We start from the raw sequence: 26,404 nt of genomic DNA on the forward strand, positions 1-26,404 counted from the left end.
TGGAGCAATGATTGGTGGAGACGTCGTTGCCGAGATAGGTTGCTGTGGTGGAGAAGCATATGATTGTTCTGTACTCAGCTGACTCTGGGATTGAGCTGTCGTAGGATGCGGAGGTATGTAAGGCTGCGGAGCATCCAGCGGGGCAGAAGGGTGAAATTTTGCGGGGCTGGAAAGTGTTTGCGCGCTAGCTGGCGCGATGTAAGGTGCCGGCGTCACTTTTGACGTTGACCATGATTTGTCCCTCGGCGGCAGCAGAACTACAGGCGCTGTTTTATTGTGCTCCAGGGACCTACCTCTCGCAAGGGAGGAGGTTGCCGTTCCAACATCTGTTGCTACCGCTGAGGAACTTGGAGAGGGCGAAATCATGGCAGATTCATTCCACAACGAATTCTCCACAGAGTGCGAAGCATCTTCTGGTAGATATAACATGGATGTCTTTGTAGTCTGTCGCGTAAGATATCCCGGTCTATTGGTTGGAGATGGAGCCGGAGATGAAGATCCGCGAGGGGGTGATTGTGATGGCGATAGCTGGCGTTGATCTACAAGGTGAATAGGTGAAATTCGCTGCAATAGAAGTATTAGGCGCATTTATCGTCTATCATAGCATGGTTTGAGAGCTTACCTTAGCTGGCGAAGGGGATCTTGGTTTCGAACCAACTCGTGGAGGAGACAATCGTGACTGGGGGCTGTGTAGCCGCCCGGTCCCAGAAATACTTCCCGGAGACTCCCAACTCTCAGTCTGCCTTTCCCGAGGTGGAGATGAGGATCGCGAATTTGCGCCGCTTGAAGATAGATCAACAAGCTGGGGTTTCGGGAGAATAGGCGGGGGAGGGGCTGAGTGTTTCGGTCGATACGCAACGGGCTTCAAAGCGTGCGAATTATCAGGAGCAGTTGTCGGTTCATGCAATCGTGTTTCAGAAGCATTCTGAGGAGCCTGATCCTTTTTCAAATTGATAGCCGGCTCCGGACGCGTATTGCTCCCAGAAAGCTGCTCCCAGCGCGAGCGTATTGAGCCCACGGAGGGGAACTCCGACTCTGGGTGCTGCTCACCGCTGGACGCCATTAGCGCAGTCACAGCGTTGTCTTAACACACTCAAAAGGTATTCCGTCCGCAATAAAACGTAAGGCTGACAACTTGTGAACCGAGACTAAATAAACCAGAACGCGTAGGTATCTAAACAGCTGCCCGTTTAGGAGGGCATTTTGAGATTGAGCGTAGGCCGGCTCAGATAAACCTTAAACTTGGGGCTCATCAACTAATTGTAAACAAATTTCTTGATCTAATTTTGCGCCTCACTTACTGTTCCACTCTTTCAGACCTTTCAGGCCGGTGTATCAGAGGTTTGGCTTGAAAATCACTACACATTTATTGATATACACTTCCATTTCTAGTATCATTCTCACGATTTCATTGATATATTTAGCATACCTATACAGTTTTTTTAATAAATTTCTTGATACTATTAGACCTCAATTAATGGACTAGCGTCTAGTATTAAATAAGCAGTACGATTACTGCAATAAAGCTTACTACAGATTCGAATCCGTAAATTGATGCAGCTGATGCCGCTGATGTACTAGAACTGCTTGAGGCCACTGACGCGCTGCTAGAAGAAGTCTTGGAAGATGCAGTTGATGTGGCAAAAGAAAAGAATGTTGAAGTAGTACCCCTCTCAGATTTGCTGGATGACAAACCTGAAGACACTGACTGCGATCCTGTACCATCAGCAGATGACCCATATAACGCAACAGAGGACGACGAAGCGAGTGTTGATGAAAAGTATTTTGTCAGTGAATGTCCTGTGTCGTTGTTATACTGAGTTGTAGAAGATGAAATCGTCTCGACGTCCGAAGAAGTCTTCGAGTCAAAACGCGTAACTGAGATTGTTTCGGAAGCACTAGGTGTAGTATGAGACAGAGCTACAGAAATGCTCAGGACCGAAGTAGGTGTAGATGTAGATGTTGATTCACTAGAGATTGTAGTAGACACAACAGTTGAGCTTGGCAATACGCCGATAGCAGCAGTTGTTGTTGTTGCAACTTCAGCAGCTGAAGCGTCATTGTAAAAATCCACGCCACCTGAACCCCTAGCTGCAAGACCTACCCAGTTATTGTCGCGATCAAAGACCACATATACAGTCTTCATAAAAGCTGCACCTAAAATCCACGTAGTGGTGCCATTCACTGTTCGTCCTTGAATATTAGTAACGCATAGCTCGCCCGCGTCATCGTAAGCATTTCCAAGATAGTTATCGGGTGACAAAGGCCATTTGATGCCATTTATCGAAATATATAGTGTGGTAGTCGTGTTACACGGTAAGATATAGTTGGTGCCATCGGTACGGATCGTCGCTCCAGCCGGATCGGCCAAGGCCACATGCACGTCTTCTGCATCATCAGGAGGAAGCAGTATAAGAGTAGTTCCAGAGTCGATCAGGAGAAGTTTATCCGCGAATCCTAACGCTGTATCGGATGCATAGCAGTCATCCAACGGTATCAGCCACAAGCCACTGCCTTCAATGGTTTCGGCAAATGAGATATCTCCCTTAAAGCGAGATGTATCTACACCGCCAATAGTCAAGACTCCGGCAACAGAATCATCCTCGCTTGTCAAATCCATCTTATAAGAATTAGCATAGCCAAAATTACAACAGCAATGTATTTTGCAAACCTACCGAATAAACCTCTCGGGCAATCAAATTATCTTTACGCAATGCTGTAATTACAGACGGAAACCCATTGAACTGTTCGTCTTCGTTTGCTAGTCCAAGAATACCTAAAGTCAGTCAGTAACTATTTTACGATCCCATGCATCAAAATAGAAATTTTACTCACCATCAATAGGAAAAGAGTTGAATGAATCAGCAACATCATCAGCTAACCCGAAGCCGATAGTCGTATTGTATCCCGCAATTGCAACGTAATCCTTGGCACCATATCCCGACACGGTTCCTTGCCCGTACGAAATCGTAAAAGAATCTGACTCTGAAAAAGATAACGTACTTGACTCTCCCAAACCTAATCTGTTATGGTTTGTGCAGCTGAGATTAGTGCATGAATCTGAATATACCCAAAGATCATAAGATCCTGTGTCAACAACAACACTAAACTCTGTCGGATCAGTGCCGAATAGAATCGATATATAGTACGAAACATCTGACCCATTCTGATCAATTTCCTGAGAGAACTTGACCACGTCAGTCTCCCTTTCCCGCTTCTTCGTCTCAAAATTATTTGCTGTCAGCGGGATCACACTCTCGTCACTAACCCCCTTTCCTCGCTTCACCATGCGACTAAACGCTTCTTCTCTATAACTTTTCAGCAAAAATCCAGAATCTTGAGATTGTTGAAACTCTTGAGCATGAATGTCTATCGAGATCAGTTTCTCAGCACCGTATACAACATGAAGACTAGTGCAGATCAATAGTGCAATGACCAGGACTCGAGGTGTTATCATGACTTTTCTCTAGTCTTTGACTTTTTAATATGCGGAATGCTTTTATTATATGCAAAGGAATGAAAATGCAAATTGAGAATCGAAAATTCTATGCACAACAATAAAAAAAGAGAAATTTATCGAACCATCGGGCACTGTAGATGCAAAAGTCGTGTGCCGACATAATCAAGTTTCTTCTTGGGCTCGGCAACCCAGGCATTAAATTGATTTTAAACTTTAACGTTAAAGTTAGTTTTAAAACCTTAAATATAGTCCTACGGGATCGGGGTTTCGTCAAGAAAAAACAATGTCTTTTTGGTGGTGACATTTGCCGTGTTTACTTACCCTTCTCTTGTGATAATTGATGTATTTACGGTAAAAAATACGTCTATTATAAGTATTACCAGTTTTAAAGGGATTAATGGTAAAAGTATGTACAAAAAAGTCAAGCGCTGGTTTATACCAGCTATTCCTGAAATTCAACAAATAAACAATAATCTGACACCGATGACAAATTCAAAACGCAGTTGTGAGCTTCGAAAATACAGAATACAATTGTACTCTTTGAATTTTTTCGAGTTTCAGTTGGGCACATGCTGGTCATAAAGATATAAAAAATGAAACAAGCAGACAATTAAAGATCAAAAGAATCAAATCTTTGAATATCCGTCCATTCGTTCCTCAAGTTTTTAGCGCTAGATTGTGCCTGGCTCGATTGCTGCTGCTGCTGCTGCTGAAGCACTTGCTGTGATTGATGTAGAGATTGCGTCTGTGCTTTTTGTGAAGTACTTACCGATAGATTCTGAATGCCTCCAATCGGCATGCTCATCGACGACGTATGCGTCGATAGAGGCGGTATAGCATATCCACTTCCTGCTGCTGGAACTCCACTAGCTCGCTGATACTGTTGAGGCTGTTGATAATAGGGATGCGGTGGCGAGTTTTGGTCGCGTACTGCTGAACCTCCTGTTCCAGAAGTAGTCGCATATAAAGATGCCATTTCATTATAATGCTGAGCCTGCGTACGGTAAGGTGGAAACGGTTGCGTTGGGGTTGGATTGAATAAATATGATGCCGGAGCATACAATCCAGCATACTGTCCAAGTTGCGACTGAATAGGGGTCGAGTATGATATGGTGGCAGGCTGCGAATATTGCGTAGGCGTCGGCATATTCGAAAGCGACGATGATGCACTAATCTGTAAATTACTCGAGCCTGTTGACGAAAATAACGTATCAAAACAGAATCCAGTACGGCGGAAGTTTGCCAAGGTGACAAAATTCTCAATCTCAAACAAATGATCGCCGGAAGATGAGGCGTCGTTGTAACTTCCATCTGCTGCCTTCGCTGAACTTGACGACTCTGCGCTATTCTCAAATGCTGCCGATAACGACAGCGGAGGAGACCGGTTGTCGCTAACTTGTGATGTTTCGGGCCTCTCTTTACTTGGATTCACATTCTCAGTAGTATCAGAATCATAGCGATGCACTAATTTGTTACGATAGTCATGCATATATTCAATATCTGCATCGACATCAAAGTCATCGAGTGGGTCTTCAATCGCATGATCTACGCTTCCTTCATCGTCGGACTCCGCATCTGCTGTCAAGGATCCATTACTCTGATCAGTGGACGCTGGGTCAGCAGATTCAGCGAGATAGTACATCCGGCACTGTAGCATATCCAGGATCAACTCAGACTTGATATTGCTTCGCAAGTTCGAGTCTAACCAGTCCACAGTATCATGTACTCGAGATAATCTCATGTGAAATCCACATATCTCATAAATTCTTTTAGCCAGCTGCGGAAGAATCGACGGTTTTTTGCAGTCGCCGATTGAGTCCGCTTGATTATAATTATTTTTGGCATTCTCACAAATATCAGTCCAGTATCTTAGCGGGCCATTCCCTGAGCTCGAGCTTGGACCAATGTCATCAATTGATCGTCCATAAATATCTACGCGATGTCGGAATTTTGCTAGATCTTCATAGAGAATAGCGCTGTATTGCTGTTGAACTTGTTGTGGCATTTGCTGATGAGCAAGCTGATTTCTGAAAGAAGAATTATCGATGATGGTAGACATTTGCTCATATAGTTCGTTGACTACACGAGAATGCTGCTCGGCCGACTTGATAAGAACTTCGTGAAGCGCCATAACTGGATGCACAAAGAGAGCCAACGTCAATGCCGACGTAGCGCGAGACGAGGTTTTCAGCTGCTGCGAACTTCGCATGTTTGAATGCGTCACTATATAATTTCTAAGATCATTTGAAATATACGGAGCGTTGCTGTTTTGTTTGTCCATGGAATGCTGCTCTGACGTTGGTGCCAGTACGAATAAATCATGATAGTATACAGCTAAGGCCGCCCAGCTTATGCAAATATCGGCGAGTGTTGCCGACGGAGCGTTAACACGAGTGACGGCTTCATGCAACGGTCTGAAGACTGCAATTACTGCGTCTAACTTGGACATGAAATCACGGTGCTCCCAGTTCTCGGGACGCAATATATCTGTTATCTGCTGTTTATTTGCTATTTGCAAGAGTTAGCATAAATGTTTGTAATAGCAAAATCAGATGGTATGAATAGTACTTACCACTTCTGTCTAATTTGGCTTGGTCGTTGCCGATCACTTCAACAAGCGCAGGCATACATCGGCGTATGCTAATCGCAGCAGCATAAAGAGAAATCGGCTCATGTGGCAAAAAAGGACGAAGGCCTTCGGTGATGTGCAAATGATTCATACGAGTAGTCAGCAATCTCTCAGCAAGACTCGAGCGGTGAAAATAGCAGTAAATTGTGCGCATAGTGTGAATGACGTTATTTACCAGCTGATGTCTACACAGATCAGCAGCCAGCTGCTCGAAATAGTGGTCGAAAGGATCGAGAACAAGAATATGTGGATAGCGAGATGTGAGAATGGACCCTATTTCGCCGTATAATCCATTGCTTGGACAAATGAAGGCAGCGATTTTTATAGCTCCTATAGAGTCTATGCTGGCGGTCACTAGCGAGGCAAGAACTGCGGCCGGCAATGGCTGATTTGGAAAGTCGCGGCAAGAAATACAGTAAGTGATGCCAGACGATGTTGTGGCGTAAATGACGCAAAATGTCTGGTTGAATACCGTTGTGAAGATGTCAAAAGAGATGGTAAGGACGTCCGATGACTGCTGCAGAGATGAGGTGACCTTTGATCGGACATTCTCAATCTCTGCAGGTAGCAAATTCTTAAGAATTTTTCCTCGAGAAGGAAGCGCAAGCTGTGGAGCCGCGTACTGAAGTAATTTCGAGGTCGAAGGGCTGCAACAAAAAGAAAAAGTGTTTGGGCTGATGATTATAGCTTGGAAAAGCAAGTTTTCAAAAACTTTTTGATCTAAGGCCGGGTTTCTAGATTTTTCGGCTTTGGACCTTTTTGAAGAGTCATAGTCGTTATTTTTGAGATTGACCTCGTGAGCGAGCTGTTTGTATAAAAGCATAATTGTCAATACATGAGGATTGCGAGATGTCAAGAGACACAGGAAAACAGCAACTGATATCAGAAAGAGAATGAGGCAAAGGAGGACTTACTCGGGAGCGCATGTCGGCAGGCATGCCCTTACAGTCAAGGCCATGTTTCTTTACTCGAAAGGGGTTATAATGAGCCCATGTTGTCTCGCAATAGTTGCAGCGAAAGATTGGAGGCCCAATAGGTCGCTTGACCTCGTGAGCAATAGAATCGGCTACAGAGTCGCGAGGACGGCCGGCCTTGCGCTTGGGGGGGTGCTGTTGCTGGCTATGGTAGAGGCTCTTCTGGGTGTCGCTGTCTTTGTTGTGGTTGATGAAGGCAGGTAAAGGCAGTGGATGGTGGAAAGTGTACTCGACCGCCGGCAGAGCGGAGAAGGCGGCGGAGGAATAGACGTGGGGAGCGTCTGGGAACGCAGTGGGCTGGATGTGAGTGGCGGGAGGATGGAGCTGGATAGGACTCGACGGGCGCAGCGGCAGCGATGGACGCGGCAGATGGGGAGCACCGTGAGGCTCGTCCATGGACACAGAGAGGCGGATCGCCGGAAGTGCGGGCGGGGGCTGAATAGAGGAAGAAATTGGTGTGGATATGAGAAGCAAAAACAAGAGGAAGAGGGAGATCAAAAGCAAAAGCAAACGGCGAGGCCGAGCTGATGGAGTTCATGGTGAGTTGAAGCGCAATGCTGCGAGCGCTCGTGAGCTCTGACGAGTCTCGGGGACGCGTTGGGCAACATATCAGCTCACTTTGACTTTTCCCCTGCACAAATATGAAGTAATGTGAGCATTATGCCATGCGGCGTATAAGAAGCATATTATAATCGGGTGATGTGGCTCAGACGGTGGCATTGCGAGCCGAGCGGCTTGGAAGATTTGGATTGCGAATTGCGAATTGCGAATATGAGCGGGTCTGGCGAGTAATATGAGTAGGAAGGTTGCTGTGTGAGGAGGGTCGAGAGATGTATGTACACGAGGGACAGGATCAGATGCAGAGATGGAGCAAAGCAGATGGTTGGTCTTGATTTCTTATTCTTATTCTTATCCTCATTCCTGCTCTTTTTCTGGGTTGGTTTTATTTCATTTCAGGAGGCTTTAAATCACCTTATTCTTACTTTTGTCCTCATTCTAATTCTCATTCTTCCTCTGATTTCGGCCTCCTGCTCGATGCGCAAAACTATGCCCCTGCATATACTTCACTGAGTTTGAGCTCTGCGGCGCACAAATGAATATATGCTGGTCAGTCTAGTCAATCCAAGCTGGCTCTATTTCAGCTGCTCTAGGTATCCATTTGCTTTTTATTAATAGGAGATAGCTGCATAAACAAATAAAAAAGTAAAAGAAATTGAAGAAAAAACTATGACATTTACCGAACTGACCCTGCTCTGCATCGCGATACCTCTATCTCAGTGTCTAGTAGCCCTCATCTCAAAAAGGCAGCTACTAAATCATTGTCTTGAGACCCTTGTATACTTTTATTTTTCCCTTACTGTTCATCTGCACCGCATCCGCAATAGTAAAGCTATTAGCGTCGCTGAGAAGGTACTCCCAGACTCCTTAGCCGATCACAGCTCTCCATCTTCATACTCTTTGCCTTGTCGTACTTCTCTTGATCAACAAAGAACCATCCCTGACTGTCCTCTAGCCGCCGCTGACGCAAGTCATATTCAAAATCGCATTTGTTCTGAAGCACCCGCACATATGACGACTCGGCACGCTGGTCAAGTTGACGCAGCTTCTTATCGTTCATCGACGAAATATCGTTCGGGTTGACGTAGTACGGCACCTTGTAGCTTCTGGTAAAACGCTCAGCTGTATAAGGTGGTGTAGGCGTATATTCGAATCGAACTCTAGGCGTGAATACAGAATCTGAGGATGATCCACTATCAAATAGAGACGTAATAAGCGGGAATATGAATAAAATAAGCAGTGGTAGTAATTGTAGAAGCATTCTCGGGCTAAACGATTCGCGCTCTCCTTCTTGCGCAGCCTGCGGTCTTCTCTGCTGCTGACCTCCCACAGGACCTCCAAACATGCTGAATGGTGAGCCGCCAAACGACTGCACTCTGATGCCAGGCCCACCACCGAATGATCCAAAAGTCTGGAATCCACCGCCTCCACCTCCAAAGAACATGTTGAATAGTTCATCGGGCGACATTTCTTCAGCGTACATTCCCCCGCCGCCAAATCCACGTCCTCCTCCTGCGGCCCTGCTACTGCTGCTGAAACCGCTAGGTCCACCTCCGCCTCGGGCGTCTGGATCGGAGCCGGTGGCGTCATATATCCGCTTTTTCTCATTATCTGAAAGTACTTGAAATGCCTTGGAGACCACTAGATGATTTATTAGTAGGTAAACTTCAATCTAAAGCCACTACAACCTCAGAGCAAAAACAAAATTGAGAAAACCCATACTCTTGAACGCTTCGTCAGCACCTGGCGCTCCATTCTTATCGGGATGCATTAACAACGCCAACTTGCGGTACGCCCGCTTGATTTCTCCATCAGTTGCTGTCTTTTCAATGTCGAGAATAGCATAGTACTCGTGATGCTTGCACCGCCGGACGCGCTTGACGGATTCGGCCTGCGCCGGTGTATATTCTCTTGACTGACGACCTTGATTATGTCCCCGGCCATTCGCATCCGTCTGGTTTGGTTTAGATGATGAGGATGACATCTTTGTATTTGCTTTTAATGTGACCGGTTTGAAGCTGTCGCGTGCTTACCAGTACAGGGGACTTGCTATCCAATAGAAATAGAAATATCAAGTGTCTTGCACTAGAAACCTGAAAAGTGCAAATATAGACTGAAGTCGAACAATGAGCACACTCTGGCCTCGAGAAAACACTAGATCAGAAGATAGATTGAACCCCGGGATTGCACTGCAAACTCTGGCTCTGAGCGTGAGACTGTGGGTATATTAGTTACCTCGTCTTTTTGTTTCTGGTGGGGTGGCCTTTCCTTTGAAGGCCGGGCTTGCTCAATGAAAAGAAGCCCTTGCCCACGAGCACCGAGAGGGTTTAACCTTAAAACTTCTGTGTGTTTCTTCAAGATAAGTGAACTAGATAATGCTAGTTGAGTCTGATAGAGGTTATATGCTGTGAATATGGATTTTGCTTAGCGTTTAGATTCGCTATACGTAGTAATAATGCTATAAGCATGGCTGCGATTTGCTAAAATGAGTGATCTGTCAACTGTTGTTACAATATACCGTACAGAACCCCAGCTAAATACTTCTCGTACTCCTTCCTCAATAAACAGCATTAAACACATGAGTCTCCGCTTTCTATCCTGCCGCCCGCTTCTTTTCCAAAGTCAATTGCTATCTACGGGTGAGTCTATGACCTGTCTTGAGTAGTTGTGAATCTTTTGCGATCTATAGTCAGCTAGTGGTTTGCACACGGACCGTCACTATCAGTGCCCAGATTCTAATCTTACCTTCCTTCACTATAGCATATCGCACCGCATATCGCACCAGATCCTTTTCTTCAACCATCGCCAGAATGTCAGCTCCTCTTTCTGAATTCGTGGTCATCATTCCTGATAAAGATGATGCTGAATGTGTATGTATCTATTTTTGTTGTACTCTGCTAGATTCTGTATTAATCTTCCTCTAACAATAGGTCTCTCGTCGTGTTGCTGTGCGCCAGGAGCACCTTGTCGGAGTTAAAAAGCTTTTTGCCGACGGTACCATGACCTCTGGAGGTTAGTACGCTCTATTTGCTCTAGTATCCCAATCTCGAAAGGTGCTGATTGTAGAAAATGATCCTAGGTGCTTACCTTGACGGCCCGCTCACCGCCGAGAAGCCCCCCTTCAAGGGCTCCGTCGTCACCATTCTCGCCGAGTCTAAAGAGAAAGTCAAAGAGATTATGATGAAGGATGTGTACAGCACCAACAACGTCTGGGACTGGGACAAGGCTCAGATCTTTAACGTATGTGTCATTATCTTGTCACGTTGTCTCTATAAATTCATCTAACTTACCAATCGAATTATAGTTTGCCTGCGCTGTCCGCAGGGCCAAAGAGTAAGCTAGCTATTGATTTTTTTGAATTATTATTAGACATGGTATTATGTATATAGTCAATTGGACGATAATTGCAATTCAAATCTTCTAGACTGGTTTTCCCCGCGTGGAGGGCTATCTCCTTAGGTCCAACACTAAGCTTAAGACTTGTCATTCTCAATATCCTGAAACTCAATTGGTATCTTTCTAATTATTCCGGCTACTTTTTTGTAATATTTGCCTGCTCTGCTTCGTCTATAGCTGATAATTCACAAAACCTCATGCCCAAAAGATTAGACTAAAAGGTGGCAGTGCAGAGGTGCGGCTATGCCAGTGGCGGTGATATCGAAGGCACTGGTCGTAGTGCTTCATACAAATCAAAGTCGTCATCATTCAACGACATCATCACTCCATCGCATACTCGCCCAACTACTAAAAGTTATTAGTAACTGTATAAGCAGAATTTGTGGTCACTTGATAAACATAATATACAAGCATGAGTGGATACGACAGAGCTCTTTCGGTTTTCAGGTATGTTTCTGTCGGTCTATAGAGATCAAAAGCGCAATCTAGCGTGATTGATTGCTAACTACTTTATATAGTCCCGATGGACATGTTTTTCGTATGTATTGACGCTTGAAGTCTGGATTAGTGCGCTGATGGATTTGATTTGCGGATACTAATGGTATTTCTGTTTTTGATTGTAGAGGTCGAATACGCTCTTGAAGCTGTCAAGCGAGGCACCTGTGCAGTTGGCGTCAGAGGTGCTGATATCGTCGTTCTTGGCTGTGAAAAGCGTACGGCTATGAAACTCCAAGATACCCGTATTACACCATCCAAGATTGCCGTAATTGATCATCATGTATGTCTTGCATTTGCGGGTCTCAACGCCGATGCGCGTGTGCTTGTCGACAAAGCTCGGGTCGAAGCACAGTCGCATAGACTTACTGTTGAAGATCCAGTCACGATCGAGTATTTAACAAAGCATATTGCTGGAATTCAACAAAAATATACACAGAGTGGTGGAGTACGGCCGTTTGGTATTTCGACCTTGATTATCGGTTTCGATCCCTATGACAAGACTCCAAGATTGTATCAGACTGAGCCATCAGGAATTTATTCAGCTTGGAAAGCGAATGCTATCGGACGTAGTAGTAAGACTGTGCGCGAATTTTTGGAGAAAAATTATGAGGAAGATATGAATCGTGAGGCTACAATCAGACTGACTATCAAGAGTCTGTTAGAGGTTGTGCAGACTGGCGCTAAGAATATTGAGATTGCTATTATGGCTTCCGGAAAGCGGATTGAGGTAATTTCTCCTTTTGCATGTTTGATTTTGATCCTGCGGGCTTTCTGTGTTAACTATGTGAAATAGATGCTCCCGGTAGACAGTATTGAGCAGTACGTAAGGGATATCGAAGCTGAGAAAGAAGCTGAAGCAGCAAAGAAGAAGTCTCGAGCTCAGACTAGTAGCAATTAGATACTTTTCAAGTAAATACGAGCTAGTTACGCATAAGGCCGTTTTGAATGGATGTGAGGACACTTGAGGGATCTAGGTATAGTATTAGTGTTTGTAACATATTTTATGGCATGTTAGTTGTATAAATAAACAGTGCCCATTCTATGCTGGATAAACGATGATCTTTTAAAATAAATTTGATTGATAAATACTTATGTATTTACCAAAATATCGGTAGTAGAGAATGCATTCTATTAACGGTCAGGAAAGCCATTGCGATAGCTTGAGCTGAAGTGTAAACTGAAGACAGGTTTTACACTACACAACGAGCAGAATGAGCAGATTTACTGTCTACCGTATTCACGAGGACGGAAAAAATCATTAATAACAATTACACCTACCAGTCTATCTCGGCCACGGTCAGCGACTCAATTTGCCTCTATAGCTAAATTTTGTTCCAGCTTGCTCAATGACATCGACCCGGGTATATTGTCTAATTCAGCCTCGGACTCGCTCTCCGACATTCCGCTTTTAAATTGCTTGATTACGGCGTCGATAAGAGCTTTCTGTTGCCGGAAAAAGTTCCTCTTTCTGTCAAAATTTCTCCATCGAGCTCTATACTATATATCTTACTGGATACTGCGTCGAATCCCATAGTCCATGCCATAGACCATCAACACTATATAATTGTCTACTCATAGAGAGTGATTTTATGATCATCTCCACCTTATGCAGTTGCGACTGCTACCAGCGCAGGCGACAATGACGAGTGCGCGGAATTGAGAACAGGTGTTGGCTGAGCTTGAGTGTGCTGAAGTGTATTCTACGGCATCGCTCCCCATGGCATCATTGTCGCAAGAATAGTCTAAACAGACGGAAGATATTGTATTATTATTGGACAATGCTGATTTACCTGGTTTTGCTGTTGCTTCTACTCTACAGGCAGCTGCATTAACGTCAGCGTCCTTTATTTGATTCATGACCTCACCGATTATGACCTTGATGAGTTTAGCTTCGTTGACTTGCAGTGTCTTGTTTTTTTGCGAGTCTGTTCGAGAATTCTCGCTGGCAGGAGTCTTTTGATACTCCAATGTGTTTTTTTTATCACTCGCTGTGTACTATATCGATTGTCAGTGCTGTTGAGCTTTCAAACGCGGTCTCGTTCTGTGCTCTGATTGACTGTGGCTACTCAATTTGTCGATATAGGAATAAAATTGTGTAGCATTTGAGATTATTATGCTTTAGCCGGTTGCATCTGAATTGCGCGTTGCGTGGGTTTGTTTTCAAATGTGTGATAAATGTCCCGGAATAGGCTGAGGAGTGAACGAAAGAAAGAAGGAGGTAATAGGGGCCGATATATAAGGCAAATGAACGCGATATTTTACTTTTCTTTTGGGACTTTGCACAATATATTCTTTGGCATTTTTATGATTACATTTCCATATTTCTGCTAAGACGCGTTGAATAAAGGGGATTTAATGAAGCTGTCAACAATAAATTATGCGTCAAATGAGGTTTGTCTAAATAAGAGTGAAAAGAGTATAATACTTCAGAATAGTTCTAACAAATCTGCTCCGTTTTATGATAAAATACAGTCAAGAATGTTAACCTATAATTACTTTCTGTAGACTATTTGATTACGAGCAAGAGTCTAATCGAATCAATAAACTTCTCGCTTAACAAATTTGACTCTGCGAACCCTGACATTTGACTATTTTTGACAGCGATATCAAAGTCAACCCCACTCTTCTAGTCTACCACATCAGCAGCCATCTGCCACTTCTAAAAGCAATGGTCATCTATTCAAATCCACCAACTGTAGACCCCGAGCTGGTGTTTTTAGATACAGTGTCTACGCCAAATGACGATGCACTCGAGGACCCATTCCTACAGATGCTCGCAGATACAAGTGATCTGGTGCCAGTGACGCAATACTCCACGATTTTCGCCGGCAAGGAATTATTGACATCGAGTTCAGGCGTATTGAAAGCCGAATTTAGTGGGACTATGGTAAATATTTTACTTGATGGCGGTGCTTCTGGTTGCGGTGGAAAAGTATGGCCTGCTGGAGAGTTGCTATCAAGATATATGATCGACGCGAAAAACGATACAGAATCGCTGGCTCACCAAATCGTATGGGAGGAATCAAAAAAACGGAAAATAAAAATTGTTGAGCTTGGAAGTGGGACTGGTCTTGTTGGGTATTTGCTATCATGTCAATTTTTGTTCTGTTCAAAGATGATGGCTAATATGACGTTGGCTAAAGACTTGCGCTCGGGAATGCTTGCAAGGGCTTAGATATAGAGAGTGGCGTGGACGGCGGATTAGATATTGTGATTTCAGATCAGATGTACGTATCTTCGCTTACTGCTGTCATTATTGCGACCATTAATGCTCGTATTTTCACTTATCAGATAGTCATGGGCTAACTCACAGATTTCATTTCCACAGAAATATGCTGCGACTTATGGAAGACAATATTAAACTGAATAGCCTAGTAGGAATAGTTTCTGCAGATGTTATTGACTGGGGTAAACCTTTGAAAGAGAAATACGTTGAACCGCTGGTAGACATCATATTAGCAGCCGACTGCGTATACTTTGAGCCTGCATTCCCGTTACTTGAACAGACATTGTTGGATATGACTGGGAATGGCACATTAGTGTTGATGGCTTACAAGAAGCGAAGAAAAGTAATCTTTCAATTTCTATATTGAGGTGCTCATGTGAAGATCATGCTAACTATGAGATTCACTAGGCCGATAATAAGTTCTTCAGAGTAAATATAAAAATTGCAATTTTTGTGTGCCGATGCTAATTAGTTTTTACTCTAGTCTATTAAAAAATCCTTTAGAATAGAAGAGGTAGGATTAAATTTCTATTGGTAATAGATAGAAAACTAACTTTTATATATTCAGATTAAGAATTATGGTGCTTATTACGGTGAATTCTCACGCGACAGCGTGTTTCTCTACCACCTTATCCGCAAGCAGCCGCGATTATCTAGTTTGCTTGCGATTTGAGTTCATAAAATTCAAGCATCATAAATAAAGCGAAAAGGAGTTGTTTGATATCATAAAATTGATGAATACCGATGTACCAATTATAAATCTATCAATGTATTGCATGTATAAACATTGGTTTGACTTTAATCAATGCTTTCGATGTATTAACAAATATATGTACAGTAAATAATCTACAATAATCATTTCTTATTTTCAAATTCCGTCCTCGCCAGCCTTGTGAAGGCTTCCTCTTTAAATTTACGCAAATGCTTGGCTTCTTCAATTAACCCAGCCTCAATCTTGCCAGGCATGAACACAGCGCCAAACATTCGTGCTTCTTCAATTGCTGTTTCTCGCGCAACGTGTTGATACGATCGTAGCTTGTAGAATTCACGTACGGCTTTGTTGTATGCTTCTTTGGTGCTCATACTTTGGTTCTTTTTCAACGACATGGTTCGTTGCACGACACTGTGAAATGCCGCTCGTTAGTCCTCAACTATTATAAATCATGACACAAAATATCGTACCTCTCTCCATCTAATTGCTTATGATCCTGATCAATCTTGCTCCAGTCATGCCGTGTAAAGTCCAAAGCATCATTTTCCACCAATATTTTAGGCCGTGCAAGTTCCCAAGGATGCTGCGTGAAGAACGCGGTCCGGATAGAGTCTTCTTCATATACAATCTTCTGGGGCTTAAACAAATCCTTGCTTTTTACCAGCTTCTTCCTTTTTGAATTCCGCACTCGCTCGAGGTCTTTGAGAGTCAATTTAGGAATAATATCTGTCGTAGGCGGAGTTTCCATCACCGCTTTATACCATGCTGGCTCGAGACCAATGGTTCCAGTCTTGAGCATTTGAGATGTCCGCTGCAACATCTGCAGAATCTCTAACTGCGGCTTCATAATGAATTGGTTGGGATATGAGTGTATTTGTGTGGTTGAGTAGTCTAGTCGATATTCAGTCTTGCCGACGAGATTTTCTGTATATGCCTTTTCCCGGCTTAGCATATGACCCGGGAGTACGTTAGGGTCAGCATAACTTGATGGGTCAGACAAAACTGGGTCAGTTTCCCAGTGCTCAAAAATTCATTATCCGAGTCTAAAGTCGCGACTCTCTATTTCACTCTAAAATCAGACATTTCTTGAAACTACTTATCTTATTTATTCCGAACTGATTTTACTAATTCTTTCCATTTACGACTCATTTATTTTTCCGGACAATTGTGTCTAGACTGTTTCTAAGGATTTCAGTAATGTCCCAATCCTCGCGGATACACCGACTATCACTGCAGTCCGAATAATCAGGTTTTCTACAAGCGGACAAAGAACTTTGTCGGATAAAGCATCTGGTTTTCTTCTGGTTTGCCGAGCTTTTTCTCTGACGCAGGTGAGCGCCATGAGGCTGCGACTACGGAGCGCGTGCCTGTCGACGCGGACTCCCGTGCCATTTGCTATCGCAAGAAATTTATTACCTGCTGCTAAATCTCGAGGACAAATCGCTACATCAGTATGCGAGAAGAGAATACAAAGGTATTTCAATGAAGCGTCGCGTAGTTTGCTAGAGACTGAGCCAGTGCATCCTGATCAGAGCTTGACAGAGTTTCTATTTGCCGATGAGCAGGACCAGTTTCACATCGCGGACGGTCTGGAGGATATGTTGGATTTTGACGATCATAACACAGTCTTAATTTTGGAAGAAGAAGAAGAAGATGTGGTATCGTTACCAAGAGAGAAAATCAGGTTATTTCAAAGACAAGCAGAGTCAGCAAAATTGAAATATGCAGTCACTGCTTCAGCCGAAAAAGGGCGTGCTATATCCGAGAACGTTTTGTCAAAAGTGCGAATCCAGTCACTGAAAAAGTTTGGAAATATCGAATTCGATTTATCGCCCGATGAGCTGACAGATATGAATTCTCGCAAAACTCATCGACAGAGAAAACGAATTCCGAGATTGACGCCACCAATACCCGAAGACTACACTAAATTTTGCCGATCATTAAAAAGGAGTGTAACGGATGAATACGGAGAGAAAAAATTTCTTGATAATGTGTTTGAATGTTACATGGCGTTGCCTCAGCCTCGACCGCGTTACATCAAGCCACTTGATCTCGAGAAACTTTTGTCAGTGTACAAAGCTGGTCCAAAGCACCGCATAGAAACTATGGTTCAGTATCGACGAATTCTGGACGATTTGATGCTGGCTGATATGCCGATCTCACATAGAGAAGAGTTTGCGAAACTTTCGTATATCGTAATGAGCGGACGGTATTCTAGAATCGAAGAGCGGACATTATCAAATGGTCTTGAAGAACTTCGAACTTTGGATGAGAGAGGCGTTATCAGTAAAGATCCCACACCGTTCAATATTTTAATGACAGCTGCTATCGGAAGTGGAGAGTCACAGATATTATACAAGATTATTGCAGAAATGAAAGTAAGGCAGGTCTGTCCTGATCGATTTACTTTTATCAATCTAATTACATTTTACGGAAAACGAAGGGACAAGAAGACAGCTATGAAAGTTTACAGTAAATTTGTGGAATCAGAAGAAATCACAGATTCTACGGTTTTGAGCGCGCTCGTGGCATGCCTTGTCCGGTGTGGAGATATTGCAGGTGCGAAAAGTGTTTTAAATTTTGTTGAAACACGTGCCGATGCCAATAATTGGCGAAACGAGAGTCTATCTTCTAAAGCCAGGTCAATACTTACACGAAATCTAAAAATGATTGCGCTGAATAGGAGACGTATGAGGGATAGAAAAGAAAAGTTACCGGTTCCGGAGGACTCGATCTTTGTGACTCCTACCATTGCTATTTATCAATCTTTTCTGAGTTACTATACCGCCAACGGAGACTTCCATGCTTTATGTGATATTATGGATCGCATGCATCACTTTGGATTGCCATTACAGCGTGCTTATTTGTTGATGTTCAAAGGTTTTTATATGCATGGTAACATGCGATACTCAGAATGGACTCTGGACTGCCTAGAAGCCTTTTTGCAAACTATATTCAGCTCTAGTCCTGATGCAAAGCTTCTGAGTCGCACCGTTAGCGTATGGGCTCTGCGCGCTTATATGGTTGCCACGGAGGACATTTCAAAATTGCAAATGTTGCGGGAAAAACTTCTGGAAAGATACGTCATTGAAGGTGGAGATCCAAGCAACATAAGCCAGAAAGTGTTGAATGTGGTTAATGAGGAAGCGCCGAAATATTTTGAGAGAGTCGGCCGAGCGAGATTTTCAGGCAAGGGGAATGCATGGCGACATACGCCATATTTTTCTATATTTTCTTAAGATACATAGAGATTAGATTGTATATATTTTTGTGAATATTTAATTGTTTCTGCATTATTTTGGGATGGTTCGTTGTTGTACATAAGCATAATTTATTAGATTCCTTTATACAGTTGTTTATTCTAGACAGTAGACGACTGATCATAACCAAAAACTCCATAAACTCCATATAAAAAATACAAGTAGCTATTTTTCTGATAGTTTAGACAGCGACTTTCCTTCTGAATCATCGAACGTTTTTCGAGCTTCTTGAATTTCCTTTGACAACCTCTGCAGTTCATCAATGCGTCCCAATTTCTTGTAATCGTTGCGCAAGGCGAATTTGAAATCGTCCACTTTGACTTTATTTCGTTTTGTTGTTTGAGCCATTCGAGCTGCTTCATGACACTGCGGATATGTTAGATCATATATCGAATCATCGCATATGAAAATTTTACAATAACAGTAATATTAGCAGTAACATACCATGTCAACTATATAGTCTGTCAATATATCTTCCAGGACTGCCACCGATTCTCGATCTGGGTTTGAAACGTCGCCAAAGGCATACATCAGAGCCCGAACTATACACAACGCGTGAGTTATTGTATGCTCCATTAGCAATATTGAAACACCTAGCATACCATCATTTGTAAAAAGATTTGGTCTTTTGCGTTTTCTAATAAGATCTGCAGACATGTTGGCACTTGAATAAAGTAGATGATGAAAGATTGATGAGGTGAATCCTGTGATAATCGATGCATTTAATTAGAGTTTATAATGTGTAGTCCAACGAAACTCTCTAGATCTCATCATCAACTCTTCCATCTCGAGCTTTCCTTTCTGAAATAAGGCTATCTTCAATTGACATTTTGTGTTTGATTTTCTAAAGAATTTTGGCTCTGTTCAGATCAAGATAGTCGCAGAAAATTCAACTTCTCAGCCATCATGGTAAGTCTTCACTTTTCATATCTATAATGTGCCTTATTCTAATACATTATCTGTTTCAATAGTCTGCTCTATTTAATTTCCAATCTTTGTTATTGGTAATTTTGTTATTAATTTGCACCGCGACATATGCGCATCAAGTCATACCAGCAATAATGAACCGACACCAACACGGGTACGATCCGTTGCTTCTGATAGAAATCACCCAGAGTGTTATACTAATCTCCTCTCAATAAAGGTTCTTAGGAGTGTTCTGGAAAGCAGCGCGGATAGGTGAACGCCTTAGCCCCTATGTTTCAATTTGTTGCGTGGTTATGGCTGTGAGTTGACTCCGTTTTTAAATTCATCTGTGCGATGAGCAGAATATGCTAACATACTACACGTCAGTTTTCCCTTTTCTTTCAGTAAGATGTTCATATGAGTGAATGATGATCTATATTCTGCCTCTGTTCGATACCGAAAGCAGCGCCCGATGTCATCCAGTCGAACTACTTTAATAGGATAACGAACGAAGCTCAAAACAATCAAACGTTAATAAAGCAGCAGGAATATGAGGGCGTATTGTATTTATAGACCAGGGAATTTGTATTTTTAGCGCGGAGCGAATCACAAGCAATAATGCATCGTTGATAGGGGTATTACAGGAAGTAACAAGACTTGAAATCAGCTATATATTCAAAATACACGATAATAAAAACACCAAACAAAAACCTATGCATGTGCACCCAATACCTTGATATTAAGCTTTTTATGAAAACTCGAAAACTTCACCCACACCAGCACACATCTTCGCAACTTTTGCTGAGCCTACTATTCTCTCCAATTTAAAAGCATCCCATTTAGAAAACAGAGCTCTGACAGATATCGATTCCTTCTCGGCTACTCCGTCGCTTACGCTGCGTAATAGAAATCGCGCGATTTCCACGTAAAATTTCGGGTTATCAGGTAACCCATACATAAAAACAGTCTCTGCTCCACGAATCTCGTATCGTCTGAAATGATGCAAGCGTTCAGTATACAGGATAACTTTATGCTTTCCTTCTTTAAATAGTTGACGAGAGCGCGTTAAATCTGAAGTCGAGGTATACTCGTTAACTGCACTGAATTCAAAGCCACTAGAACCAAGCTTGCGACCTATCTGGTGCTCTTGTTCGAAATAGTTTCGCAGACGAATAAAGTCTACGTAAGATGGGATGAATATCAAGGTCCCGGCTGAAGAAGCAGATGACTGACGCATGAGAGACGGAAGTGCTTTGGTTGTGAAATATTTGAAACGTTTGTCAGGATCTTCTTGCGGAGAGGACGAATAAAACTTCATAAAGGTCTGAAAATTTGCTATAGTTAGAAAACACCAGTAGAATAAAGCATGATATGAAACTTACATGATTGATTGGAGTGCCAATATCCGCAAGTACGCCGCTATAAGATGGCAAAAATTTCGCTTTGCCGCCAATATTATTCATATGATGAGTAAATAACGCATTAATCTCAGGCGTGATAAATTCTGTGAAAACAAGAGTTTGTCGAAGATATTTGGCTTCGCCATCCAAATACCAATTTCTAATACGGCTAAAGTCACAGCCGTGAGAGTCTTGCGGGATCAGATTTAGATGAGAGAAAATATGATGAATATGCTCCCAGTTTTGCATAGCTATTGCTGTCGTTTGATCAATAATTAAGACTTCGATCGAGCTTAAAAAATCGAAGTCTCGCTTTTTGTCACTTGCAAAAGAGAATTAGTGTCAGATTTAACCAAAAGCAAAGGGTAGCGGAGACAACTCACGTCTTGTCTCCGATAGCCAACCGAAGGCCAAGAGAACTGGCGATAATAATATCAGAATTATAAAACTCTGAAAACATCTTGACAGTCTTGCGAGTAAATTTAATTCCAATCCTAAAGTTATCATCATTATTTCCGCTAAACAGTTTTCTAAAATCTTCTGGTTTAGTTTCAGAAACTTTTGCATCGGTATGATATTCGCTCTGAAATCGTTTGTAGTTTTCCGGTTGCGAAGGCGCAGTCAATTTAAGAATAGTTTCCACCAACTGATAACATGACTCGCGAGTCGGTAAGATCACCAGAACTTTTGGACGCGTGAAGCCTTGGTCGCGAAGTTCGATTGTATCGGCTGTATCTGGCAGTTTTGCGAGCTTAGAATTATCTTTCAGGACCGTATCACGAGTTCTAATAAATTTGTTAAATTAAAATTTGCCAATAGCCAGCAAAAAAAGTTCGTACTTAAATATGTGATTTAGCAGATGAAGAGTGTAAAGAACCTGAATTTGTTGTGCGCTTTTGGTAGTCCTAGGTGCAAACAAAACATCCTGATTCGCGAAAATTATAGGCGTTATTATTTCCTGGATAGATGACAATACTTTTCCATCAGACACAAATCCTTTATTTGCTTTTTTGAAGGGTTCTAGCAAGCGACCTTTGACCTAAGAATTTAGTACGGGTCAGTATAGAACAACAATAGTTCCACGAATAAAGACTCACATTTAAGGACTCTAACAGAAGATCTTTAACTATAATACGATCAACAAGTTTTGAATCACCAGGAGTCATTGTATTTATGCTGAATTTCGCAGCTTCACCATTAACAAGTGGTCTAACTTTCTCCGTCGTCCACCCTTTTGCTTGTACTTGGCTTATCATTCTCTTGATAGCCGACTGATGAGGATGTGAAAAATGTTTGTGAAAGGGATCAGTGCTCTCGTCGTCCGACTCCTCCGAATCATCATCCTTTTTCAAGTCGTCGTCTGAAGCTTGCTCGTCTTTAACGAGATCTTTTGAGCTATCGGACGTACGCGATATGTTGATGAGTTGTGCCCTCTCAGACTTCAGACTCTTAGTCGTCATCTTTGACTTTTTGACAGACAAAATCTTGTGCGTCCGTTTATCTACTTTATTCGCCATTGTCCTGCTCAAATTAGACAGACCACTTCAAATATTAACCAATATCAAAATATATCCACATAAAAAATATTGGAAGTCATCGTGCGGCGGTGTCAAATAGTGGCCGTGCAAATAATGCGCCACATAATATAAAAATTTTCGTGTGCTTTGAAAAAGGGTTAAGTTCAAATTATACGTGTGCTGGAATACAACAGAAGACATTTTATTTTCCCGTTCAGTTTCTTCTCATATTGCATAACTGAAACATGGCGACTGGTTCGTTTCTTCATCTGGGCAAGCCGGCCAGCGCGTTGACACAAGGAGGAAACGCGCCTTTGAATATCATTGTCTATCCTCAGGTATGGCGCTATTCATCATTGTTTCCTAGCAGAGATACTGTTTAGAGCAATCTATTGGATAATGAAAGTTGTATATTAATTGCGATTTAATAGAGCTTATTTTCGATTTTGGATCATACCCTGCGCAGGAACGAGGACCAGGAGCGAGTTATTGGGTCTCTTCTTGGAACCCGTTCGGACGATGGAACGGAGATCGAGATCAAGAGTTCATTTGCTGTGCCTCATGTAGAGTCAGACGCTCAGGTGCGAATCGATTTTTTTGTTTTCACTCGTGATATTTGAGTTAACGAGTGGGGCGTGATATAGGTCGAGATTGATATGGAGTATCACAAGACGATGTATAATCTGCACCACAAAGCCAACCCCAAGGAAATTCTTGTCGGCTGGTAAGAGAGCCAAGAGAGCATTAGCAGTCATATATAGTTGATTTAACTGACTGAAATTAGGTACGCGACCTCATTAGAACTTAATGCGTTCAGCGCCTTGATCCAGAACTTTTACTCCTCCGTTTCGGATGGCACATACCCTCATCCTGCCGTCCATCTGACAATGCAAGCCGACCCACACTCTGAGATTTCCGTTCAAACTTATATTTCGACTAGCGTTGGTGTCATACCCGACAAGATTTCTGAGAGTTGTCTCTTCGTGCCGGTTCCTCATGAACTGAGATATGCTGAGGCCGAACGAAGCGGATGTATGTGTTGCAATCTTAATTCTCGCTGTTTGATTCGAAGAGATATCTAACAGTATTTACAGTGGAACTCATTGCAACTGCGAAGAATGAAGAAAGTCGTGAGACCTCGCTCGTGAACGACATCAGCAACCTCGAACGCTCGATCGAACAAGTTTTAGACATGCTTGACCGTGTATCAACATATGTTGCATCAGTAATCGACGGTGGAAATCAAGGCTCAGTTGCTATTGGCAAATTTTTACTGCAAAACCTTAGTCTCGCTCCAAAAATTGATGCTGAAGAACTCGAAAAACTTTTCAATAGCCATCTACAAGATGTACTGCTGGTAGTCTACTTGAGCAACACGATCAAGACACAAATGGAGTTGTTTAATAGTCTGAAGCGGACGGCGGTTATCCCATAGATGATTTTTTCCTTGTTTTTTTGTATAGTTTTAGTCAATGAAAAGAATTGTGTAACTTGTGTAATTTATGGCTTTTCACGTTTACAGTCTCATATTGCCAGTATATATAAAAGAGACATATTAATAAAATATAAGTCATATTTCTGACTACTCAGCTATTATCGGGGTTAGGTGTTGTTCGAGGGGTCGAGCTGTAATTTTTACAGTACAGCGAAATTTCATCGCTCTCTCTTATTGATCTGGCCATAGTGTTCAAGCACATCTACGATTCTATTTCCACATACCCAAAGAACTGCTTGTATGAACAAGAGACGACGAAGAAAGTGAAGATCATATTGCTGCAAGTCAATATCTGATTTTTTTGACTTTTGCAGTTTGACCTCGATCGATTTGTGGTTGGTGAGCCTGAGGCTAGAGACACCTACGCTTTCTTGACGCGTCTGTTGGCTTGATCAGGATTGCCAAAAGTAGAAAGACAAAGAAAAGAAAGGTAGAATACATACTACAAGACCTTCTATTTGAGGCAGCGGATTGGCAGCTTTCTTATGAACTTGCTCGACGGCCGACTGTCACGCCAATATCAGGCGTAATCGATTTCAGCCTTATCACGCTATAATCACCTTATAAATTTGAACTACACATACAGACGTTCTTAATTAATCTAGATGCGGTGGGGTTCAATATCGTTCTGGACATGGTTTAATGTGTTCACAAATGGAGTCTACCTGTCGCTCATCATTTTGACGATTCCTCTCGCATTCGATGTCGGCGGAGAGGAGTGCGGTCTAGCGTTTACGCTCACGCTTGCTGTGTTTTATTTTTCAATGGCGACTATCAGATTGCTAGGTCGCAATACACAGTTTAGCACAATAACACATATTGTGTATTACAGTCAGCATGTCATTATCCCGTCTCTGTTTGTGATGTTTCTCAACATCTACTCTGATCCTGAACATGCATATCCTCTATGGAATCGTATATTAGTTCCTTGGCGATTCTTCCTGGAGAATGCTACTGCAGGTTTCACAATTTTAGAAGGATTTTGTACACTGCTTGTGATTCAGGCGGCGGGTCAGATCAGTCGATATCTAATGAAGCGCAACTCTGACTTTTGGACAATCATCCTGCTCATCTCTGCTGCCAACATAGTCACTTGTGCATTGTATTTTCTGTACAGAATTTACACTTTCCCAATCACTATCGGAGCTGTAAATGCAACGCTAATTGGAGCGATGCTAACCTGTACGATATTCTTGGGTGGATATGGCATTGTGTCGCGAAGAGGAAACTTGATTGAGTCTAGCTTACTGTTCGGGTACATGGTTTTCTGTTTGTATGAGACTTTCACAGACTTCCAGCCGAGCCAAACTGAGCAGGATGTGGCAAAGAATGGTAGCGACAGCAGTGCGTCAAAACCTGAGCTTCCGCCGTTTCCGCCGTTTCCGCCGATTATTATGGAGAGGTGAGAACATGGTCATTATTATATATGATTCCTTTGTATACTGACTTTTAACAGCTATGCTACAATTGTGGCTTCTCTTGCATCAGCTGTGCCGGCAAGCTTTGCGACGACGTTTGAGTTTCTTATGGCTGCCATGTCAACCATCACTCCATCGATTGTAGTGTCTTTAATGTACCGATTGCTTGTACTGTTTGCCACGACGCAGATAATTCCCGCGCTGCGAGAGTCGGGTGACTCGCAGAGCCCAGTGCCGCGAGGAGCAGAGTCGCGGTCAAAAAGCGCCAATGTCAACACCGACGTCGACGCCAACGTCGACGCCAACGGCGATGCGAGCCGCGACAGCGAGGACATTGGCGATGCGGATGCGGATGCAGAATTAGAGGGGACGTCTATGGGCCAGCTGTTTGTGCGGGCCTATGCGCCGTGCGTGCTGATTGCGGTGTACTCGCATCTGCTGATGCAGCACTTTGGGTATCTACAGTCTACGACGATGGTTGCCGGGTTTGAGATTTCAACATGGCAGCTATGGTCGTGGGTGAATAGCGCGGTGACGCTAGGGTTGTACACCTCCGAGATGATGTACGGGAAGGAGTCGCGTGGCGAGAGTCTTGCGCGGCACTGGAAGATGGAATAGGGGCGACGTAAGCATGACGCGTGCGGAGGTGACGCGTGAGTTACGCGCCGAAAATAGGGTTTTGACAGGGTCTCTCTCGGCTAGCGAGCGGCGTTGCCCTGACGACTGGAATGTGGCCCGTGAGACAATGACGATGAAGAGGATGACTGTTCTGAGGGTTCAAGAAAGCAGAATGATGTTGTGCGGTGTCTGTTTTATTGTATAATATATTGTCGTGTATTAATGTGTGTCTATTTTTTCGTACTATCTTATCAGTCCCTTTTCGAAAACATAAAAATGTAAACAAGACGTGCGCGCGGCGCGTCTGCCTTCGGGTCCCCGATTGGCCTCGCGCTAG

General features: G+C 43.0%; 13 protein-coding genes across 13 annotated transcripts; 7 read left to right on the forward strand and 6 right to left on the reverse strand.

The window, feature by feature from the left end:
• Nucleotides 1-1,347: 1,347 nt before the first annotated feature.
• On the reverse strand, nt 1,348-3,666 carry V2V93DRAFT_347184 (aspartic peptidase domain-containing protein). The gene is made up of 3 exons (XM_066907906.1): nt 2,836-3,666; nt 2,676-2,776; nt 1,348-2,620 (listed from the first exon to the last, which is right to left on the reverse strand). Exons 1-3 carry the CDS (start codon nt 3,455-3,457, stop codon nt 1,496-1,498), a joined length of 1,848 nt encoding a protein of 615 aa, XP_066765377.1. The 5' UTR covers nt 3,458-3,666; the 3' UTR covers nt 1,348-1,495.
• A 371-nt stretch (nt 3,667-4,037) lies between these two features.
• On the reverse strand, nt 4,038-6,176 carry V2V93DRAFT_264358 (uncharacterized protein). Its single transcript, XM_066907156.1, has one exon. The coding sequence runs from the start codon at nt 5,907-5,909 to the stop codon at nt 4,071-4,073; it is 1,839 nt and encodes a 612-aa protein (XP_066765378.1). The 5' UTR covers nt 5,910-6,176; the 3' UTR covers nt 4,038-4,070.
• A 2,119-nt stretch (nt 6,177-8,295) lies between these two features.
• Nucleotides 8,296-9,889, reverse strand: V2V93DRAFT_264337 (uncharacterized protein). The gene is made up of 3 exons (XM_066907155.1): nt 9,775-9,889; nt 9,344-9,706; nt 8,296-9,262 (listed from the first exon to the last, which is right to left on the reverse strand). Exons 2-3 carry the CDS (start codon nt 9,603-9,605, stop codon nt 8,457-8,459), a joined length of 1,068 nt encoding a protein of 355 aa, XP_066765379.1. The 5' UTR covers nt 9,606-9,706; nt 9,775-9,889; the 3' UTR covers nt 8,296-8,456.
• A 102-nt stretch (nt 9,890-9,991) lies between these two features.
• On the forward strand, nt 9,992-11,111 carry V2V93DRAFT_370968 (uncharacterized protein). The gene is made up of 4 exons (XM_066910394.1): nt 9,992-10,491; nt 10,552-10,633; nt 10,701-10,861; nt 10,926-11,111. The coding sequence occupies exons 1-4, from the start codon at nt 10,432-10,434 to the stop codon at nt 10,956-10,958; spliced, it is 336 nt and encodes a 111-aa protein (XP_066765380.1). The 5' UTR covers nt 9,992-10,431; the 3' UTR covers nt 10,959-11,111.
• Nucleotides 11,112-11,319: 208 nt separating this feature from the next.
• On the forward strand, nt 11,320-12,629 carry V2V93DRAFT_370974 (nucleophile aminohydrolase). Its single transcript, XM_066910395.1, has 4 exons — nt 11,320-11,464; nt 11,536-11,555; nt 11,641-12,242; nt 12,309-12,629. The coding sequence occupies exons 1-4, from the start codon at nt 11,430-11,432 to the stop codon at nt 12,411-12,413; spliced, it is 762 nt and encodes a 253-aa protein (XP_066765381.1). The 5' UTR covers nt 11,320-11,429; the 3' UTR covers nt 12,414-12,629.
• Nucleotides 12,630-14,131: 1,502 nt separating this feature from the next.
• On the forward strand, nt 14,132-15,614 carry V2V93DRAFT_370977 (putative methyltransferase-domain-containing protein). The gene is made up of 6 exons (XM_066910396.1): nt 14,132-14,593; nt 14,659-14,742; nt 14,844-15,084; nt 15,150-15,170; nt 15,226-15,255; nt 15,310-15,614. Exons 1-6 carry the CDS (start codon nt 14,184-14,186, stop codon nt 15,412-15,414), a joined length of 891 nt encoding a protein of 296 aa, XP_066765382.1. The 5' UTR covers nt 14,132-14,183; the 3' UTR covers nt 15,415-15,614.
• Nucleotides 15,514-16,361, reverse strand: V2V93DRAFT_370983 (mitochondrial 37S ribosomal protein mS23). The gene is made up of 2 exons (XM_066910397.1): nt 15,924-16,361; nt 15,514-15,864 (listed from the first exon to the last, which is right to left on the reverse strand). The coding sequence occupies exons 1-2, from the start codon at nt 16,298-16,300 to the stop codon at nt 15,597-15,599; spliced, it is 645 nt and encodes a 214-aa protein (XP_066765383.1). The 5' UTR covers nt 16,301-16,361; the 3' UTR covers nt 15,514-15,596.
• A 158-nt stretch (nt 16,362-16,519) lies between these two features.
• On the forward strand, nt 16,520-18,780 carry V2V93DRAFT_370985 (uncharacterized protein). The gene has a single exon (XM_066910398.1). The coding sequence runs from the start codon at nt 16,794-16,796 to the stop codon at nt 18,690-18,692; it is 1,899 nt and encodes a 632-aa protein (XP_066765384.1). The 5' UTR covers nt 16,520-16,793; the 3' UTR covers nt 18,693-18,780.
• V2V93DRAFT_370986 (transcription initiation factor IID, 18kD subunit-domain-containing protein) lies at nt 18,761-19,394 on the reverse strand. Its single transcript, XM_066910399.1, has 3 exons — nt 19,316-19,394; nt 19,158-19,255; nt 18,761-19,079 (listed from the first exon to the last, which is right to left on the reverse strand). The coding sequence occupies exons 1-3, from the start codon at nt 19,368-19,370 to the stop codon at nt 18,879-18,881; spliced, it is 354 nt and encodes a 117-aa protein (XP_066765385.1). The 5' UTR covers nt 19,371-19,394; the 3' UTR covers nt 18,761-18,878.
• Nucleotides 19,395-19,471: 77 nt separating this feature from the next.
• On the forward strand, nt 19,472-20,329 carry V2V93DRAFT_370988 (DUF1242-domain-containing protein). The gene is made up of 4 exons (XM_066910400.1): nt 19,472-19,622; nt 19,685-19,794; nt 19,858-19,939; nt 20,007-20,329. Exons 1-4 carry the CDS (start codon nt 19,620-19,622, stop codon nt 20,025-20,027), a joined length of 216 nt encoding a protein of 71 aa, XP_066765386.1. The 5' UTR covers nt 19,472-19,619; the 3' UTR covers nt 20,028-20,329.
• V2V93DRAFT_370990 (uncharacterized protein) lies at nt 20,277-22,603 on the reverse strand. The gene is made up of 5 exons (XM_066910401.1): nt 22,117-22,603; nt 21,859-22,058; nt 21,403-21,804; nt 21,002-21,341; nt 20,277-20,943 (listed from the first exon to the last, which is right to left on the reverse strand). Exons 1-5 carry the CDS (start codon nt 22,534-22,536, stop codon nt 20,368-20,370), a joined length of 1,938 nt encoding a protein of 645 aa, XP_066765387.1. The 5' UTR covers nt 22,537-22,603; the 3' UTR covers nt 20,277-20,367.
• A 107-nt stretch (nt 22,604-22,710) lies between these two features.
• On the forward strand, nt 22,711-24,088 carry V2V93DRAFT_370993 (uncharacterized protein). The gene is made up of 5 exons (XM_066910402.1): nt 22,711-22,874; nt 22,968-23,117; nt 23,181-23,260; nt 23,321-23,568; nt 23,631-24,088. The coding sequence occupies exons 1-5, from the start codon at nt 22,782-22,784 to the stop codon at nt 23,969-23,971; spliced, it is 912 nt and encodes a 303-aa protein (XP_066765388.1). The 5' UTR covers nt 22,711-22,781; the 3' UTR covers nt 23,972-24,088.
• Nucleotides 24,089-24,212: 124 nt separating this feature from the next.
• V2V93DRAFT_405751 (ICE2-domain-containing protein) lies at nt 24,213-26,309 on the forward strand. Its single transcript, XM_066912658.1, has 2 exons — nt 24,213-25,433; nt 25,488-26,309. The coding sequence occupies exons 1-2, from the start codon at nt 24,637-24,639 to the stop codon at nt 26,065-26,067; spliced, it is 1,377 nt and encodes a 458-aa protein (XP_066765389.1). The 5' UTR covers nt 24,213-24,636; the 3' UTR covers nt 26,068-26,309.
• Nucleotides 26,310-26,404: the final 95 nt, after the last annotated feature.

This window comes from Kockiozyma suomiensis (assembly GCF_038497685.1).
Source record: "Kockiozyma suomiensis strain NRRL Y-17356 unplaced genomic scaffold V2V93scaffold_8, whole genome shotgun sequence".
Classification (NCBI taxonomy): Eukaryota; Fungi; Ascomycota; class Lipomycetes; order Lipomycetales; family Lipomycetaceae; genus Kockiozyma; species Kockiozyma suomiensis.

What these genes read in the sequence shown, in the direction of transcription:
- V2V93DRAFT_347184 (XM_066907906.1), bottom strand. Translation starts at nt 3,457, where the DNA reads ATGATAACACCTCGAGTCCTGGTCATTGCACTATTGATCTGCACTAGT. An exon ending in CAACTCTTTTCCTATTGATG is followed by an intron (nt 2,777 to 2,835) that starts GTGAGTAAAATT and finishes GACTGACTTTAG; the next exon opens with GTATTCTTGGACTAGCAAAC. An exon ending in TTGCCCGAGAGGTTTATTCG is followed by an intron (nt 2,621 to 2,675) that starts GTAGGTTTGCAA and finishes AATTCTTATAAG; the next exon opens with ATGGATTTGACAAGCGAGGA.
- V2V93DRAFT_264358 (XM_066907156.1), bottom strand. Translation starts at nt 5,909, where the DNA reads ATGTCCAAGTTAGACGCAGTAATTGCAGTCTTCAGACCGTTGCATGAA.
- V2V93DRAFT_264337 (XM_066907155.1), bottom strand. Translation starts at nt 9,605, where the DNA reads ATGTCATCCTCATCATCTAAACCAAACCAGACGGATGCGAATGGCCGG. An exon ending in TGCTGACGAAGCGTTCAAGA is followed by an intron (nt 9,263 to 9,343) that starts GTATGGGTTTTC and finishes TAAATCATCTAG; the next exon opens with TGGTCTCCAAGGCATTTCAA.
- V2V93DRAFT_370968 (XM_066910394.1), top strand. Translation starts at nt 10,432, where the DNA reads ATGTCAGCTCCTCTTTCTGAATTCGTGGTCATCATTCCTGATAAAGAT. An exon ending in ATAAAGATGATGCTGAATGT is followed by an intron (nt 10,492 to 10,551) that starts GTATGTATCTAT and finishes CTCTAACAATAG; the next exon opens with GTCTCTCGTCGTGTTGCTGT. An exon ending in ACAAGGCTCAGATCTTTAAC is followed by an intron (nt 10,862 to 10,925) that starts GTATGTGTCATT and finishes ATCGAATTATAG; the next exon opens with TTTGCCTGCGCTGTCCGCAG.
- V2V93DRAFT_370974 (XM_066910395.1), top strand. Translation starts at nt 11,430, where the DNA reads ATGAGTGGATACGACAGAGCTCTTTCGGTTTTCAG. An exon ending in AGAGCTCTTTCGGTTTTCAG is followed by an intron (nt 11,465 to 11,535) that starts GTATGTTTCTGT and finishes TACTTTATATAG; the next exon opens with TCCCGATGGACATGTTTTTC. An exon ending in CTTCCGGAAAGCGGATTGAG is followed by an intron (nt 12,243 to 12,308) that starts GTAATTTCTCCT and finishes TATGTGAAATAG; the next exon opens with ATGCTCCCGGTAGACAGTAT.
- V2V93DRAFT_370977 (XM_066910396.1), top strand. Translation starts at nt 14,184, where the DNA reads ATGGTCATCTATTCAAATCCACCAACTGTAGACCCCGAGCTGGTGTTT. An exon ending in CTTACAAGAAGCGAAGAAAA is followed by an intron (nt 15,085 to 15,149) that starts GTAATCTTTCAA and finishes GAGATTCACTAG; the next exon opens with GCCGATAATAAGTTCTTCAG. An exon ending in AATCCTTTAGAATAGAAGAG is followed by an intron (nt 15,256 to 15,309) that starts GTAGGATTAAAT and finishes TTATATATTCAG; the next exon opens with ATTAAGAATTATGGTGCTTA.
- V2V93DRAFT_370983 (XM_066910397.1), bottom strand. Translation starts at nt 16,300, where the DNA reads ATGAAGCCGCAGTTAGAGATTCTGCAGATGTTGCAGCGGACATCTCAA. An exon ending in AAGCAATTAGATGGAGAGAG is followed by an intron (nt 15,865 to 15,923) that starts GTACGATATTTT and finishes GGCATTTCACAG; the next exon opens with TGTCGTGCAACGAACCATGT.
- V2V93DRAFT_370985 (XM_066910398.1), top strand. Translation starts at nt 16,794, where the DNA reads ATGAGGCTGCGACTACGGAGCGCGTGCCTGTCGACGCGGACTCCCGTG.
- V2V93DRAFT_370986 (XM_066910399.1), bottom strand. Translation starts at nt 19,370, where the DNA reads ATGTCTGCAGATCTTATTAGAAAACGCAAAAGACCAAATCTTTTTACA. An exon ending in AAATCTTTTTACAAATGATG is followed by an intron (nt 19,256 to 19,315) that starts GTATGCTAGGTG and finishes CGTTGTGTATAG; the next exon opens with TTCGGGCTCTGATGTATGCC. An exon ending in CAGACTATATAGTTGACATG is followed by an intron (nt 19,080 to 19,157) that starts GTATGTTACTGC and finishes ACATATCCGCAG; the next exon opens with TGTCATGAAGCAGCTCGAAT.
- V2V93DRAFT_370988 (XM_066910400.1), top strand. An exon ending in ATGAACCGACACCAACACGG is followed by an intron (nt 19,795 to 19,857) that starts GTACGATCCGTT and finishes CTCTCAATAAAG; the next exon opens with GTTCTTAGGAGTGTTCTGGA. An exon ending in TTTGTTGCGTGGTTATGGCT is followed by an intron (nt 19,940 to 20,006) that starts GTGAGTTGACTC and finishes ACTACACGTCAG; the next exon opens with TTTTCCCTTTTCTTTCAGTA.
- V2V93DRAFT_370990 (XM_066910401.1), bottom strand. Translation starts at nt 22,536, where the DNA reads ATGGCGAATAAAGTAGATAAACGGACGCACAAGATTTTGTCTGTCAAA. An exon ending in TTGGCTATCGGAGACAAGAC is followed by an intron (nt 21,342 to 21,402) that starts GTGAGTTGTCTC and finishes CTCTTTTGCAAG; the next exon opens with TGACAAAAAGCGAGACTTCG. An exon ending in TTGGCACTCCAATCAATCAT is followed by an intron (nt 20,944 to 21,001) that starts GTAAGTTTCATA and finishes GCAAATTTTCAG; the next exon opens with ACCTTTATGAAGTTTTATTC.
- V2V93DRAFT_370993 (XM_066910402.1), top strand. Translation starts at nt 22,782, where the DNA reads ATGGCGACTGGTTCGTTTCTTCATCTGGGCAAGCCGGCCAGCGCGTTG. An exon ending in ATATCATTGTCTATCCTCAG is followed by an intron (nt 22,875 to 22,967) that starts GTATGGCGCTAT and finishes GCGATTTAATAG; the next exon opens with AGCTTATTTTCGATTTTGGA. An exon ending in TGAGGCCGAACGAAGCGGAT is followed by an intron (nt 23,569 to 23,630) that starts GTATGTGTTGCA and finishes CAGTATTTACAG; the next exon opens with TGGAACTCATTGCAACTGCG.
- V2V93DRAFT_405751 (XM_066912658.1), top strand. Translation starts at nt 24,637, where the DNA reads ATGCGGTGGGGTTCAATATCGTTCTGGACATGGTTTAATGTGTTCACA. An exon ending in CCGCCGATTATTATGGAGAG is followed by an intron (nt 25,434 to 25,487) that starts GTGAGAACATGG and finishes GACTTTTAACAG; the next exon opens with CTATGCTACAATTGTGGCTT.